This window comes from Lipotes vexillifer, unplaced genomic scaffold (assembly GCF_000442215.2).
Source record: "Lipotes vexillifer unplaced genomic scaffold, Lipotes_vexillifer_v1.1 scaffold628, whole genome shotgun sequence".
NCBI lineage: Eukaryota > Metazoa > Chordata > Mammalia > Artiodactyla > Lipotidae > Lipotes > Lipotes vexillifer.
Genome location: NW_006779395.1, coordinates 780,811 through 794,912, shown reverse-complemented (window position 1 = coordinate 794,912; position 14,102 = coordinate 780,811). Strand labels below are relative to the sequence as shown.

At 36.9% G+C, this 14,102-nt stretch overlaps 1 protein-coding gene across 1 annotated transcript in view; it reads left to right on the top strand.

Annotated features, from left to right (window-relative positions):
* Window positions 1-14,102, top strand: part of UPF2 (UPF2 regulator of nonsense mediated mRNA decay) — a 99,108-nt gene that overhangs the window by 73,520 nt on the left and 11,486 nt on the right. The window contains exons 16-18 of the mRNA XM_007452589.1: window positions 3,395-3,534; window positions 9,507-9,611; window positions 9,916-10,014. Coding sequence (XP_007452651.1) covers window positions 3,395-3,534; window positions 9,507-9,611; window positions 9,916-10,014 — 344 coding nt within the window. The remainder of the gene's footprint in view (window positions 1-3,394; window positions 3,535-9,506; window positions 9,612-9,915; window positions 10,015-14,102) is intronic.

Below are 14,102 nucleotides of genomic sequence, written 5' to 3'. Positions count from 1 at the left end.
TATAATTGCTTTACAATGGTGTGTTAGTTTCTGCTTTATAACAAAGTGAATCAGCTATACATATACATGTATCCCCATATCTCCTCCCTCTTGCGTCTCCCTCCCACCCTCCCTATCCCACCCCTCTAGGTGGTCACAAAGCACCGAGCTGATCTCCCTGTGCTATGCGGCTGCTTCCCACTAGCTATCTAGTTTGCGTTTGGTAGTGTATATATGTCCATGCCACTCTCTCACTTTGTCATAGCTTACCCTTCCCCCTCCCCATTTCCTCAAGTCCATTCTCCAGTAAGACACACTTTAAGAACAAAACCAAAATGGTAATAACCAATGTAATTTAATTCTGGTTTGGAAGTTCTAGATTATATTATAATATTATAAAAGGAACAGAAATGGGAAGAATAAAAGTGAAAAAAGCAAAGTCATATGAATAAATTACTTATAAAACAGAAGAGTGTATTTCATAAATTAAAAATAAAATCAGTAGAATAAAATAAAAGCCCAGAAGGTGCCCCAATTAAACACAAAACAATTTAGTGTATGACGAAATAGGAATCTTAAAAATAGGATAAGAACAACAGGTGAGCATTTAGGGGGAAAATTGACATAGAGCCACATCTTATGTCATCAAACTCCAGATGGATTGAGGAGTTAAATATTTTTTTAAAGTTAAAAATAGATCTGATCATCAGATATTTGGAGAGGTGGTAATTTTCCTAAATTTTAAAATGACGCAAGAAAGCACACATATGTTGGCAGATTTGGGTGTTTAAAACTTTTGTACGATGAAAGAAATAACTAAGATTGAAGTGAAAATAGTTTCTGTGCCAGGTTATTATCACTTACATAAAGAACACAGGCAAATTGATACACAACAGATAGATGAACATAACATAATCAAATGAGGGAGGGCAGGGAAGAGTTGGTATTTTTACTGAGTACTTCCAGTTTGCCAAAATTAAAGTGGAAGGTAATGTTGTTCATATTTGACAAGTGAGTTATGTAAAGCCCAAATCAAAATACTAGGTTAACAATCGAGCCAGAATTCAAAGACTGTGCTCTTTCTGATATATTAAGTATGTGGGGAAAATGCTCAGCATGTCTAGTGAGCAGAGAAATACAAATGAAAACCATTTGAAAGGGAGTATCACAATTATTACTGTCTGTTATGAGCAGGAAAACTGAGGCATCAAGCAGCTCAAATTCAAGAGAACAGTATTTGATTTTGGTCCCCAAGTACACTTAATTCTGACTCACATTTTAAATATTTTACTGTCTAGATTTTATGTTTTATTAACCCTATGTCCTTTGTACATTTTTATCTGCATTGTTTATTTTAGATTGACAGCGTCCTAGAGGTCAGCAACTGAACGATTTATTATACAGCTTAGCAAATGCAAAATATATTTATAAACTGCTTTTGAAACTAACTTGCAATGCAAATGAAAATATGTTAGAAATAGTAGGATTTTCCTTACAAATTAGATGTACGGCTATCAAAACAAAGCTACTTATTCATTAGAGTTCTTCCCGTGACACGTATTTTAAAGTGGCTATAAAAAAGGTATAATGGTATATTAGGCCATGTGAGTTTATCAGCACTGTGATATTTTTATTGAGAGTGCTTAGATTTATATAGTGCTGACTTTTAATTTTTTGCCTTTGATAACATAAAAGCCCAATATATTGCTTCTGAAATTCCAAATAAATAAATAAAATAGTAAGTTAATGGTATCTCAGTCTGAGATAGCAGTTTTTTCCCTCAGTATTATTTTTCTTTTAAAACAGATCTCTCTGAGCTTTACCCATCTTTCTCAATTTTTTTTTTTTTTTTTTTTTTTTTTGCGGTACGCGGGCCTCTCACTGTTGTGGCCTCTCCCGTTGCGGAGTACAGGCTCCGGATGCGCAGGCTCAGCGGCCATGGCTCACGGGCCCAGCCGCTCCGCGGCATGTGGGATCTTCCCGGACCGGGGCACGAACCCATGTCCCCTGCATCGGCAGGCAGACTCTCAACCACTACGCCACCAGGGAAGCCCTCAATTTTTTTTTTTTTAAATTTCCAAACTTGAATGTACCTACTTTCATCACTCCGTACATCTGTGTTTTTGTCAGTTCTTAATTGGTTAGACTTAAGACACTGGAGTAATTTTTTGTTTTTGTTGGTTGTGTTAGTTATTCAAACTTTCTGGGCTTCAATATACCTCATAAAATGAAAGGGTTAAATCACATCGTCACTAAAGTTTCTGTCTGCTCTAATTGTCTAAGATTCTGTGAATAAACAAGTATTTACTAAACACCTACTGTGTATTTATCAATATGGCCTCTAATGAGTTTTGAATATATAAAGAAAGTGTTTTGTTCTCAAGGCTCTTATAATCTGATGTAACATGTATTGAAATCATTAGAAAAACCATTACATGGTGTATCTTTAAATGTAAAGTGATGTGATCAATTCTCCAAGGGCTTTAGAGTAAGTAGGAGGAAAAGTAGTACTCAGTGAGTTTATGCAGGAAGTGAAACTTAGACTGAATTTGAAGAATGTGTAGGATTTGAAAGTGCATATTGAACAGTATTCTCTAGGGAGAAGCAATTTGATGATCACTAACCCAAGGTAGTGTACTTTGTGACACAGAAGAGTCTACCCCAACTACAGGAAAAGGCTTGATTAGGACTAGGGAGCGTGGGGAAAAGCCGGATCAGATGAGACCATGGTATGTGCATCTTGAAAGTAGAGAGTAGTTTGGAACTCAAATGACAATAAAGAAGAATTGACTAGGCAGCAAAATGTGGATGAACATGAGGAGGAGGAAGGAGATTCAAGCCAGGGAATTCCCTTTGGAGGAACACGCTGTTACTGACGCAAAGAACAAGGTCTTTGGTGACACAGCTGTTAGATGTGTCACCATATAGCTTTGCTTCCTTCCCTCAGTCTTAATTTGCAGACATTCAAATTGATAGTCAAATGTGACTTCTCCATTAAAGCGATATAATTTTATTATATCATTGAGTTTTTAGAGATTCTTGAAATATCATTTGATAAAAAGTGTTAGCAAGGTTGCATTGTATGTGGCTGAAGCTGCACCTTATGTGCTGCTACTGTTTGCCTTTGTTCATCTGAGACTGAGATAAACAGTTTGCAGCTTTGAGAAAGGGAAAAAAAAATTTTTTTTTTGGCTAGTGGTTAAGAAATGTATCAGTGCTCCTTTGTTGAAATAAAGATCTAATTAAGTTTTTTAAATGGTTCTCAAAATAGTTTTAAATTCTGTTTTTATTTTATTCTGAGAACATGGCTGTTGAATTATCTTAATACATACTTTAAGTGGTGTAATACTCACTGTCGAAAACTTGCCTTTATCTTTTTTTTTAATGTCTTTTTCTACTTTCTCTTCACTTCAAGGCCTAGTAAATGACAAAGACTCAAAAGATTCTATGACAGAAGGAGAAAATCTTGAAGAAGATGAAGAAGAAGAAGAAGGAGGAGCTGAAACAGAGGAACAATCTGGAAATGAAAGTGAAGTGAATGAGCCAGAGGAAGAGGTGATGACTTTTATTTATAGCAAAATAGGTACATTTGTAAGAGTATTTTGATTATATGAGCCAAGATTTTCTTTAATGTATAAGATAAGATCTCCTCTTTAGTTTTAATAGAGTACATGTAACTAGTAGTATATGTCTATTATAAAACTGCTGGATTAATTAAGAGGTTTTTTTTTTACAAGTAAGAAAATACTGATCATAGGATTTTTTAAAATTACTATTATTAAGACCATTTTTTTAGAGCAGTTTTAGGTTTACAGCAAAATTAAGGGGAAGATACAGAGATTTCCCATATGTCACCTGCTCGTACCTACTCACACAACCCTCCCCCGTTATCAACATCCCCCACCAAAGTGGTACATTTGTTACAACTGATGAACCTTATAGCAACACATCGTGATCACCCTAAGTCCATTATTTACATTACAGTTGACTTTTGGTGGTGTACTTTTTGCATGGGTTTAGGTAAAAGTATAATGACAAGTATCCATCATTATGGTTAGGATTTTTATTTAATAAGCAATTTGAAGACAAAAAATTGTTTGATCTGCTATGTATGTTTTTTCTTTTTTAAAAATTTTATTTATTTATTTAATTATGGCTGCGTTGGGTCTTTGTTGCTGTGCGCAGGTTTTCTCTAGTTGCGGCGAGCGGGGGCTGCTCTTTGTTGTGGTGTGCGGGCTTCTCATTGCGGTGGCTTCTCTTGTTGTGGAGCATGGGCTCTAGGCAGGCGGTCTTCAGTAGTTGTGGCTTGCGGGCTGTAGGGCGCAGGCCCAGTAGTTGTGGCGCACGGGCTTAGTTGCTCCGCGGCATGTGGGATCTTCCTGGACCAGGGCTCGAACCCGTGTCCCCTGCATTGGCAGACAGATTCTTAACCACTGTGCCACCGGGAAAGTCCCGATCTGCTATGCATCTTAATCTCACTTTTGTTTTTTTGGCCACACCGTGCTGCATGTGAGATCTAAATTCCCGAACCAGGGATTGAACCTGTGCCCCCTGCAATGGGAGCACAGAGTCTTAACCACTGGGTCACCAGGAAGTACCCTTAATCTCACTTTTGAGTGTGGACTTTTTAACCTATAGATTTTATGAAAAAATTGTGGACTAGATGTTAATAACTTTGCTTTTTCCCAGATCTGATAGTATAGGAAATCTGAAAATCATCATGCACCATAATCATCAGCGTGCCCTTTTGTTTTTACAACTCTGTTAGGCCAAACCATATGAAATGACTGTTCTACCATTTCGGACCTACCAAAATGTCATTTTCACATATGATTCAACCTAATAGTCTTAATTCGTTCCTTTTTTCTTCTAAAGCTGCTTAAGTTTTAAAAATTCCACCTAAAACAATAGAGTATCTGGGGTTTGCTTCATAACCTGGAAGTAGACTGGGCAATGAGTTAGGGATATACAAGAAACTATAACCTGACCATTAGCTAATAATTGTTCAGTTGTGTAATGGGTAAGGGTTCCTTTTGCTATTCTGTCTACATTAATATATATTTAAATTAGAAAGTTAAGAAAATGAAAAGCAGGATGAATAAGAATAACAATAAAATACTGATGAATATAAAATTTAAACCATGGAATTAGCACTTTTTCACTTTGTAAGCTTATAATTATGATATCATGTGTATGGTTTCTTTGTGACTCGGGTGCTAAAAGCATTTAGGAGAGTGTGATAATTTAGAAGTGTGATTTTAATTAAATATTTAAAAAGTTTAAATTTATAATCAATATTTAAATGTTTTGTGGAAATTGAATTTATTAAATTTTTAAGTTTTGATTTACCTGAGTAAATAGAATGCAAATGTTTAGAGGATATGGGTTGTTTAATGTATAAAGGAATGTAAATTATTTAAGGCATTCATAAGAGAGATTCATAAACTGGATTTTTAAAAAGCTTCATTTAGTGTGAAAGAAAAATGACCCATAGGGACTTCCCTAGTGGCGCAGTGGTTAAGAATCTGCCTGCCAGTGCAGGCGACATGGGTTTGAGCCCTGGTCTGGGAAGATCCCACATGCCGAGGAGCAGCTAAGCCCATGCGCCCCAACTACTGAGCCTGTGCTCTAGAGCCCGCGAGCCAGAACTGCTGAGCCCGTGCTCTAGAGCCCGCGAGCCAGAACTGCTGAGCCCGTATGCCACAACTACTGAAGCCCATGTGCCTAGAGCCTATGCTCTGCAACAAGAGACGCCACTGCAATGAGAAGCCTGTGCACCACAACGCTCACTGCAACTAGTGAAAGTCCACACGCAGCAATGAAGACCGAACACAGCCAAAAATAAATATTAATTAATTAATTAATTTTAAGAAATGACCAATAATTTAAGGTAATTAAGATTTTCTACAGTTAGAAGTAGAAATCCCTAAGTCTTTTTTTTTTTTTAGCCCTGAAGGTCTGTAGCTATTAATGAACATTTCATATGAGTTGACTACATAGCAAATAGCTTTGCTATTAGTTAAAAATGAAATATTGTGTAAAAGGCAGCATAAATAATAATGTATGGTTTTTATAATTGGTTAGCATTTATAGGCAGTAGAAATGCACCTTTGTGTTGTTATTTTGCTACCACTTTTTCCCCCAGTTTTATTGAGATATAATTGATATAACATTGTATTAGTTTAAGGTGTACATATAACATAATGATTTGATATATATATATATATATATATATATATATGAGAGAGAGAGAGAGAGAGAGGGAAATGATTACCATAATAAGCTTAGTTAACATCCATCACCTCACATAGTTATAAATGTTTTTTTGTGTGTGTGATGAGAACTTTTAAGATTTACTCTTAGCAAATTTCAAATATACAATACAGTATTGCCAGCACTTTCTCTTTCCAACCTGACCACTCCCCTAAAGTAGATATAAATAAATTGATAAAAATTTAGAACTGGAATATGTTTCTATAATTGATTTCTATGTAAGAGATGGACATTGCTATATTCCTTTTTTAAAAAAAGAAAAATAATTAATTAATTAATTCTTGGCCTTGTTGCATCTTTGTTGCTGCATGCAGGCTTTCTCTAGTTGTGGCAAGCGGGGGCTACTCTTTGTTGTGGTGTGTGGGGTTCTCATTACAGTGGCTTCTCTTGTAGAGCATGGGCTGTAGGCGCGTGGGCTTCAGTAGTTGTGGCACACGGGCTCAGTAGTTGTGGCACATGGGCTTAGTTGCTCTGCGGCACGTGGGATCTTCCCGGACCAGGGCTCGAACCCGTGTCCCTGCACTGGCAGGCAGATTCTTAACCACTGCGCCACCAGGGAAGTCCCTATATTGCTTTTTTAAAAAATGAGTTTGTCGTAGAAACATTCAATTATATAATTTAAATTGGCTTATTAAGTACTTTATAACAACAAAAGGAAATGAGAGAGTATTTCCATTTTGTATTTTTAGGCTAATCTTATGGCTGTCTTTGCATTTTGCTACCGCACTAATTAGATAAAGAATCTAATAAATTAAACATCTTCAGTAAATATGACATTAAAGAGTGACTCATTTTCCTATAAATTTCTCATTTGAATAGCTGTATTATATTTTCTCCTCTAAACGCATTTTCTCCTTTTCAGAAGTGAACTTTATAATTTTAAAAATTGTATCATTTTAACTATTTCTTTTCCAGTTGCAAAATGGATATTATACATAATATATGTGTGTTTCCTAAGTGGAAAAACAAAATGTTCAATAGGATGACTCATGAGCCTTGTCTGGGAGGAGAATTGAAAGGAATGGTTGGTTTACTTTAAGGAAATGGAGCTGGAATTGTTTGCCCTCCCACCCGAGACCATCCTTTCCCACCAGTACCCTCCAAACATAGGGAGGAGAAAATTTTTTTTTTTTTTTTTTTTTTTTTTTTGCTGTACGCGGGCCTCTCACTGTTGTGGCCTCTCCCATTGCAGAGCACAGGCTCCGGACGCGCAGGCTCAGCGGCCATGGCTCACGGGCCCAGCCGCTCCGTGGCATGTGGCATTTTCCCGGACAGGGGCACGAACCCGTGTCCCCTGCATTGGCAGGCGGACTCTCAACCACTGCGCCACCAGGGAAGCCCACATTTTTAAAGAGAGAAGATGGGTCGATTATAAAGTAGTAAGAACAATGTAGGATATTCTGTAAATATTTGCCTCGACTGAGAAAGAACAGGGCTGGAGTGGAACTCTTCAGGAAAGTTGTACTCTTCTTTTCCATCTTGGTCCACAACTCTTCCAAGCTCCATAGGGCCTTTTGAAGTTATTCTTAGCACATAACAACCAGAATATTTTCTTCTCAGTATCAGCTGGGTAAATTAAAAGTAACTTTAAAGATGAAGTAAATGTTCTTCTGCTAAAATTCTAATTTTCTACAGCATTTTAGAGAAAGTACAAGATTCATTATTGTAATAGCAATAATATTTATTAAGCATGGTCATTGTGTTCATATTACCATTTCTCTTGGCACCCTATGAGTTAGGTGATAAATAAGGCACAGATATGTTAATTATTTGCCCCAGGTCCTAGCAAGCCAGCATTTGAACTTGGACAGTTTGACTTGTGCTGTGCTGACCATCTCCTTTCCTTACCAGCTCATGTGGTCTGTTGACTTCCTCACCTCACAGGTTATTATGACCATGGGATTAGGACAGGGAGATTTCTTGTTCAGCGTTTTAATTTCAAAAGTTAATCCGTTTTATTTTGCTTGAGCAATATAAAAAATGGTGAAAGAAAAGAGTTAATGCGTTTTAGCTTAGTTTTTGAATAGGAAGCATCTTTCAAGTGTTAAGAAATGATTAATTTTTTCAAGGGCCAATTTAAGAGCATTTCTATTGCAAATTTAAATTTGAATTATAGAATTATGTCAAAAAAGGTTAATGCATTTGAAAAAAAGTTAATGCCTTTCTGTATTTTCCTCAACTATTTCCACTTCAGAAATTCTAAAAGTTTTCAAATGTCTCTATATAAGTAATAATGCACTGTTTGGATTTTTAAAATCAATTTCTGTGTATACTAGAAGTGTTATAACAAATTTAAATCATTTGTTTTCTCTTAGGAATTATTTCTCATTCACTTTATTTCTCTTGGCACAATGAGAAGCAGCTGGGTTTAGTGTAGTCTTTAAAAAAAAACTTTTATGGAACAGAGTGGGAGTGAATTGTGTTGGAAGGATACTCAGATGGAATGCTGCCCCTGTGTGGTTGGGGTTTTTTTGGTTTTGGTTATGGTTATAGTTTTGGGTTTTTTGTGCCTCTTTGAAAATTCACTGGAGTTCTGCCCAATCTTCCGTTTGAAAAGGAATTTTGGCTGAGAGAAAAGGATGCTGGGGGGACTGACAGGAGAGGATGGAGAGATGTAGTACTTGAAAGCCACCAGCAAGGGGAGTCAGAATGTCTATCTCCTCTGCTTAATAAAGCACGTGTCCTTGGGCAAGTCACTTAACTTTTCTGAGCCTTAGTTTTTTCACATATAAAAATGAGGACCATAAAGCTTATACATCCTTCTTCAGAATTAGGTAGAGGAAACAAAATGCTGTGAGAGCACTTTCTAAACTGAGGTGCTTTATACAATGAGGTGCTTTATAAAATGTAGTGTCATTGCTTTCAAATGGTAATGATGTTAAATTTGAATTGTCAGTTTTCATTGCAGAGTTAGATGGGTATTAAAGAACTACTATGAGAAAATCAGTCTCAAGTTAGGGAGGAGAAAAATAACAAAAGGTTCAGGAAACTCGTTCCTTGTGGAATTCAAGGAGGAGTTTCTGCAAAGGATCTTTGTATTACTAGATCAGTGGAAAATGTGAAATGGGTTTTCACCTACTGGTATGTAGTACATGTTGCCAGCTGACTTCGCCCTACCATTCTAGGCAGACTGCATAAAAGGCTGAAACCAGAGAATAATAAATAATTTTACAGAAATTTAACATCTTTTTAATGCATGTAAAAGTAGTAATGTTTTTCAAAATGTTTTACTCTTCTACAAATGTTAATTTCAGGAGGGTTCTGATAATGACGACGATGAAGGGGAGGAAGAAGAGGAAGAGAATACAGATTACCTCACGGATTCAAATAAGGAGAATGAAACTGATGAAGAAAATACTGTACGTATGGCTGAAAATTCGCTTTTTGAAATTGTGCATTATTTTCATAATATTTCAATTTTAGCCACTGAAGTTTTAGTTTTGTGATAATTGAAATAATGTTTCTTTGGAAATTCATTTTTAAGTTGTTTTCCTATCTAAATACTTTTTATTAACAAGTTCTATGAATATATAATAATGTTATATTGCTCACTCATTCCGTGAGTTATGTTGAAAAAGTTATCAATACAGAAGGTTCTGCCATACAAAACATTACAGTTAGGATTTCTGGTCTGAATTCTTGTTTCTATTCTGTTTTTATAAGGAGGTAATGATTAAAGGAGGTGGACTCAAACATGTACCTTGTGTAGAAGATGAGGACTTCATTCAAGCTCTGGATAAAATGATGCTAGAAAATCTTCAGGTACTAACTGTTGCTCTAATCCAAAGTATTCAATACAAAATACTGCAGCACATTTGATTGTGTTTCCTACCTAAACATTTACCTCTGCAGCAGCTTTTTCTAAGTTAGACAGTTTGAAGCTGCCAATACTTCTGGCATCCCACATCCTAATTTGCCACATTTCTTTGAAAATAGATGGAAAAAAATGTAATAAGACTTGGAACAGAGTGACTTCATTGTATCACCCTCCGCCTTTTCTCTCTGAAGTCATATCTCTATTTCTAAAACCTTTCACTTGCAGTTTGTTTAGGAGCCAAACTGCAGAAGATAAATATTTGGGGAAATTTAATTTAGTAAATTCTTAACTTTGATTTATAATTTGAATAACTTGTATATAAATATCTAGAGGAAATTGGTCATTTGATATTTAAAGAAATGTTAATTATTTAATGTATTCATGATATTAAGATACTAGATTTTATAAAAAGCTCCATCTTCCCAGTGATTTAGGTAATTATGTTTTTCTGTAGTTAGAGGGAAAATCCCATGGACTGTTTACTTCAGCCCTATATATAGCTATTGTTTTAACCTTTGGTGACTTAAGAAGAGGGCTTTTGTTGGAATGGTAGGTGAAAGCCCCATGGAGTGTGGGCTCAGTGGGAAACGGAAAAGGAGGAAGTGAAAATACTGGATACAGGTAGAGCTGACTTGTGACGTTTTCTAGAAAGGGAAAAGAAATGGGGATGTAGCTAGAGAAGGTCAGAGTTAAAAGAGGAGGGTTATTTTTAAGGTAGAGGATGTTATGGAGTAGATGCCGATGGAATAATCCTTTAGAGAAGAAATACTGGATTTTACTTTCATTGATGGTGGTAAGGTCAGAAGCTATGATAATGTATAAATTAGCGGTACAGGCCAATTTGCTTCTTCCTACGTATATTAAAATTTCTTTATACATCTAGAAAACTCTTACTTTATGAAACAAACCTTATATTCATGTCATTTAGGAGCACACATCATCAAATAAAACATAATCATTATAGTCCCTTTGACGAGGTAGTAAACAGTTTACTCCGTAAAGAAGTTTTTCCTATCTTACATGAGTCAGCGATTTACTCATTCATTCGTCTAGCAAGTATTTATTGGGCCTACTATGTGACTAGCACTGTTCAGGCTTAGTATAAAGTAGTAAATAAAAACAGACCTGGTTCCTGCTCTCAGAGAATGTACTTTTATGGGGGAGGTAGATATTTAACCACAAATATGTAATTTCAAATTATAAGTGCTAAGGAACTAAAAGGACGCTTTGGTAGAGAGTAAAGGAAGGGCCTTCTTTAGATGAGATGATCAGAGAAGGCATCTCTGAGAGCATGACTTTTAGACAAGACAGGTACAGAGGAGTCATCTGGGTGAAAATTAGGGTAACGTGAAAACAGCGTGTCAGAGGTCCTAAAGCAGAAAAGAACTTGTGTTTGAAAAACTTAAAAAAGGCCAGTATTAATAGAACACGGTCTGTGGGTGGATCACAGCATGAGAACAGGTAATTGGGAGTGGCCTGGTCCTTTAAGGAGCTGGTTCAGACTGGGATAGGACTGAAAGCAGGGAGACTAACCAGGGGGGTGGTTAGAAGGCTGTGGTGGTAAGCCAGGCGAGAGATGATGGCCATCTGTCTAGGGGAGTGGCAGGGCACACGGACAGAAGTCTGGATTTGAAAGCTGTTTAGGAGGTAGAATGAACTGGATTTATTGGGTGCTTGATTAGAGAAGCGGTGTGTGGGGCCCAAGGAGTCAAAGATGACACTCAAGTCTTTTAGGTTTGGGGCCACTGGCTGGTCTCTGACAGGAAACGGGAGAGTGAGCCCAAGTTCCACTTGTTAAGTTTGAGGAGCCTGTGAGGTGTCAATGGGAATGTCTGGAAATCAGAAGAGAAACACAAACGGAACGGTTGTTAGAGCATATTTAAAGCCATGGCAATAACTGACTCACCCAGATGTAGAGTGTGGAGACAGAAGAGGAGCAGGTTCAGGGTTGAGCCCTGAGGAGCCCAACATTTAGAAATAAGGTAGAAAAGCTGAGGAAGTCAGAGGAATGGGAGCTTTTGATGTGGTCCAGTGATCATTGCTTATTGAGCACTCTTGAAGAAGTGATCTGGAAGGATGGGAGGATGTGATCAGAGAGGAGGAAACTTTTAATTCACATTTTTGCATTTGTGTTTATGTACTGGAGAAAACTTCATCCTCTGTTAGGCACTGATTTTAAATCATTATCAAATACCCCAAACAAACAGTTGTACAGACGTCTTCCTTTTGCTAAAAATCATAGGAAGATGCAGTATCGTGAAGACATTGACTCTTCATGAATCAGGTCTTTAAATTTCATGCAGCCCTAATTCTGTCCCACGGGGGGCATTTGGGGATGGGGTGGGGGTTGGGGGAGAGAAGAACAGGGACATGAATGCAGGGTGAACTTAACAAAATTATTCCTAAAAGCATCTGTAAGAACAAACAGAAAAGCTAGGAGACTTGTAGAAAGTAAAGGGTGAGTTGAGATACAAGATATACATACAGTAATAGGTTGTTGCAGGAATAGATAGATTAATCAAACAGAGGAGAGTCCAGAATAGACCTCAGAACATGGCAGTTTAATCATGATGAAGTTAACATTTCGGATCAGTTGAGGGAAAATGGTGTATTCAACAAATGGTCAGTAAAAATAAAGCTGGATTTCTGTTTTATTTCCACACCGGAATTAATTGCAAATCTCTCAAAAAATCTTAATAATTGTGAAGACTGTTGAGCACTGCATTAAGACTTTACATTTATTCTTCATACAGTGCTGTTGGATGCTGTTCATATTCCCATGTTTCACTTAAAGAAATAGGCTTGGAAAGACAAAAAAACTTGCTTAAGGTGAAAGGATAGTGAGTGGTGTAGTCTCTTATCAACCTTTGTTGCATTACTTTCCAGCACAGAATGCCATAAAAACTTTTAAGAAATAACAAACCAGGGGGGAAAAAGTCTGTAGCCGACACAACACAAGTCAATATCTCTACTATACCAAAGAGATCGTACAAACTAATGAGAAAAGATGAATGACTCATTTTGTTGTTGTTAGAAAGAATATGCAAAATCGTGCTAAAGTTCACTGACAATCAAAAGATAAGCAAACTAAGAAGGGCCTTTTTATCAGATCATCAGATATTAAGATTTAAAAAGTGACAGTATCTATTGTGGTTAAGGGTGGGCAAACGTATCTATATCTGGTAAGGGTAAGTGAGTTCAGTGTTTTTTAGAGAAAATTTGGTAAACCTGTCAGATGGGCATGGCATTTGATCTAAAAATGTACCCTTAATAATAGTCTCTCAAGTGCATGAAGTTAGATATAATGTCACAAAGATGTGACATTGTAATAGAAAAAAAAGTCTAAGCTGTCTATCAATAGAGGACCAATAAAATAAATAAGACACACCCCTATAATTAGCTCTGTATATGTTCAACTAGATGCCCAAGTTATTGAATTAAAAAGAAGAAAAACATGTATGTTTAGTATAGAATAATATGCATCATGGTTGCTCCTGTTTATATATGTATATAGTATATGTTTATATATGTATATATATGCAAGAAAAAAATCTGGAAGGACATAATCCATTGTTAATAGGAGTCGGGCTGAGGGAGGTAGCTGGAGGGATTGTTATGGATGCACTTGGTAATATATGTATATATTTTTTTAAATTAATTTTTATTTTTGGCTGTGTTGGGTCTTTGCTGTGCACAGGTTTTCTTTAGTTGCAGTGAGCGGGGGCTACTCTTCGTTGTGGTGCGTGGGCTTCTCATTGTGGTGGCTTCTCTTGTTGTGGAGCACTGGCTGTAGGCACTCGGGCTTCAGTAGTTTTGGCACACAGGCTCAGCAGCTGTGGCTTGCGGGCTCTAGAGCGCAGGCTCAGTAGTTGTGGTGCACAGGCTTATTTGCTCTGTGGCATGTGCGATCTTCCCAGACCAGGGCTCGAACCCATTTTCCCCTGCCAGGCAGGTGGATTCTTAACCACTGTGCCACCAGGGAAGCCCGGTAATATATTTTTGTATTGAAATAGTTTACGAAAAGAGCACGTTA